Source organism: Cyphomyrmex costatus, unplaced genomic scaffold (assembly GCF_001594065.2).
Source record: "Cyphomyrmex costatus isolate MS0001 unplaced genomic scaffold, Ccosl1.0 C2339279, whole genome shotgun sequence".
In the NCBI taxonomy this organism is placed as follows: domain Eukaryota; kingdom Metazoa; phylum Arthropoda; class Insecta; order Hymenoptera; family Formicidae; genus Cyphomyrmex; species Cyphomyrmex costatus.
The window spans coordinates 1-2558 of record NW_017274826.1 but is presented as its reverse complement, the minus strand read 5'-3'; the positions used below and the strand labels follow the sequence as shown (position 1 = coordinate 2558).

The 2558-nt window shown below is 32.2% G+C and overlaps 1 protein-coding gene across 1 annotated transcript; it reads right to left on the bottom strand.

Annotated features, from left to right (window-relative positions):
• Window positions 1-203: 203 nt before the first annotated feature.
• LOC108771279 (calcium-binding mitochondrial carrier protein Aralar1) lies at window positions 204-2037 on the bottom strand (the record flags this gene model as incomplete). Its single annotated transcript, XM_018550887.1, has 4 exons — window positions 204-286; window positions 615-717; window positions 1608-1802; window positions 1897-2037. Coding segments are annotated over 4 exons (522 nt in total), but the record flags the coding sequence as incomplete, so codon positions are not given.
• Between the last annotated feature and the right edge of the window lie 521 nt (window positions 2038-2558).

Below are 2558 nucleotides of genomic sequence, written 5' to 3'. Positions count from 1 at the left end.
CAGAATCATGACCTTGACAACATATATCAAGGTCAAGGTCATCGGAGCTGGGTCCCCTAAAGTAAACATTTACCAAAAAGAATATTCATATTAAGAGATATTGCTATACGCTATACATATTAAGAGATATTACTATACATACGACTTTTCAATCGTGTGCAATCAATGTCAATTTTCTACATGGAGATCACAGAGTCAATATCTTAATTTGCATGCGTGATCTTATTGTCTAACGATATATTAACTGCTGTGTAATATGTCTGAGGCTCAATCCAGGAGCCGAAACCTGTTACGAGATATATGTATTTTTTTAAGTACATTTTAAATAGTTTTTAAGTAATATCTTTAGTTGTTACGTTATGGAATTATTGAAAGATTTTATTAATTATATGTTTTATATCTGAAAGTTTTGACTCTTACATCGCCTTTTGTCTTCTTGTTACTTATTTTTATACAAAGAGTCCTTTATTTCTTATCTATTAAATTGATATATTAGAGAGTTGCAAATTTTTGAAAAATTTACCAATATGTGCACAGGAAATATTAATTATCTCAAGAGCCTTATTTGTATCAGATATGTAAACATGTAAAAATGACATAGTAAAATAATATACCTGTCGCGCCTTTCCAGAATGCCCTAGCACCTTCTTCTTTGTATATTTTTCTTGCGCAATCCAGCAATCCGTTGTATGTAGTTTGACCTTCTCTAGCTACAACCTAAAGCATACATGTACAATAAAACTACACAATAATCATAATTTATATTGAATAGAATTTCTAGAACAATATATGTGAACATACAACAAGAAAGGAAAGAAAACCTAATTTCCTTGGCAATTATGTCGCCACGAATCTGTCGGCTAAATACGCGACAAACCCTCAAGAATATATATACGGATTTCAAACACACGTGCAGGCTTTGCTCGTCACGAGATGAGGCATTTAAATCTGATAATTCCTTTTATCCTTTCTTCACATCACTCATGCATTTAAAACAAAATAGAACAATGGTACAACGTACCTATAATCAATGATATGAAGTTGCATTATAAGCGATCGAGATAAGAGCGATAATCACTATGAAACTTACAAAAATATTCAAACGATTTCTAAACGACATAATTTAAAATCTTAAAAATAATAACACTCAAAGTAACAGTGACAATATTTTGCGTGACGAGAAGATTAAAGAAAGTTCTAAGCTACCAGTTTCGAGAGTCCAGGGTATGAAATTAGATACTCGAAACCTGTTCTTTTTATTGAACTGGTGCACAGAGTGCAATAAGTTGAAGTGAAACAGATATATGTTTGTTTCATTTCAACTTACTGCACCAGTTCAGACAGTGCAGGCAAAAAGAACAAGCCTTTGGTTTTTAGATATCCTCCGGATAAGATATTGCAAGTTATGGTCGAAGGGTTTTTCCTTGTTCTTAGACCCCGAATGTACATTTGTCGAAGGTCTAAAATAAAAGATGTAAATTTAATAGCATCATTTTAGTTTTATCTTTTCCTCCTCACGAGCGACCACTACGATCCGGCACGAAACGCTAAACCTTTCTTATAATCATAATTTTTAGACTTATTAGTAATTAAAGTGAGAAATGCACCTGTAATCTTGTTTTTATTACATCCGCAGGAGTGACCAATGCTGCTGCAGGTACACCGGCAATCGCACCAGAAACAAGAAGCGACAATGGCGTATTGTAGCCTCCTTCGTCGGCCAATCGCGCTTTCGTGTGAGCATACATAGGAAAGTAAATTGCACTAAATGGCACATCTCGCAAAAAGCAAGCTCTAGCACCCTATAAGAAAATTGCGATTGTTATCACCTCAGCTTGTGAGTGATGGAATGAGTGTTAGCGTTATATATATAAAATTATTATTATCACTATTCACTTTGTACAATCCAAAAAGACCTAATTCCTTGACGACGGTCCACGCCCTAACTTTCGATCCTCCTGCAATCTCGCCAGCTACTTGTAGTCGAATTTTTACTATCTCCAAAGGATTGGTAAATATGACCTGCGATCCTCCAGCCTATAAAATTTGGACTTATTATGCTTTACGTTTCTTGTTTGTTTCCTCCAATTAGAAAAGTGTATACGATTAGAATAAATATTAGGTTGTTCGAAAAGTTTGTTTCAAATTTTCTAATTCGAAATAGTATATTGTACATTTAAAAAATTAGCGATTATACCATTTGATAGAGCAAAATTTTAACTTTAAGAATCTGATTTTTGAATTATGGTACGATGATTTTTAATGAAGTTAAATGATGAAAAATGAAAATCAAAGTGTTCCATTACTTAACTCGCGAATAACTCAGGAACAAAAAATCGTAGGGATATTTTAAAAAAATTTGTAAGGAAAACTTAAGTTTTCACGATAAGCGAAAAATTTTCGTAAATTTTATTTGAGCATGTGAAAATAAAATTAAAAAATAAAATAAAATAATTTCATCATTTTCAGCTAGCAGTCATTTATATGCAAAAATTACCAAATTTACATGAACTAAAACATTAGAAAAACATATAAACAAATAAAAATGTAATTACAAA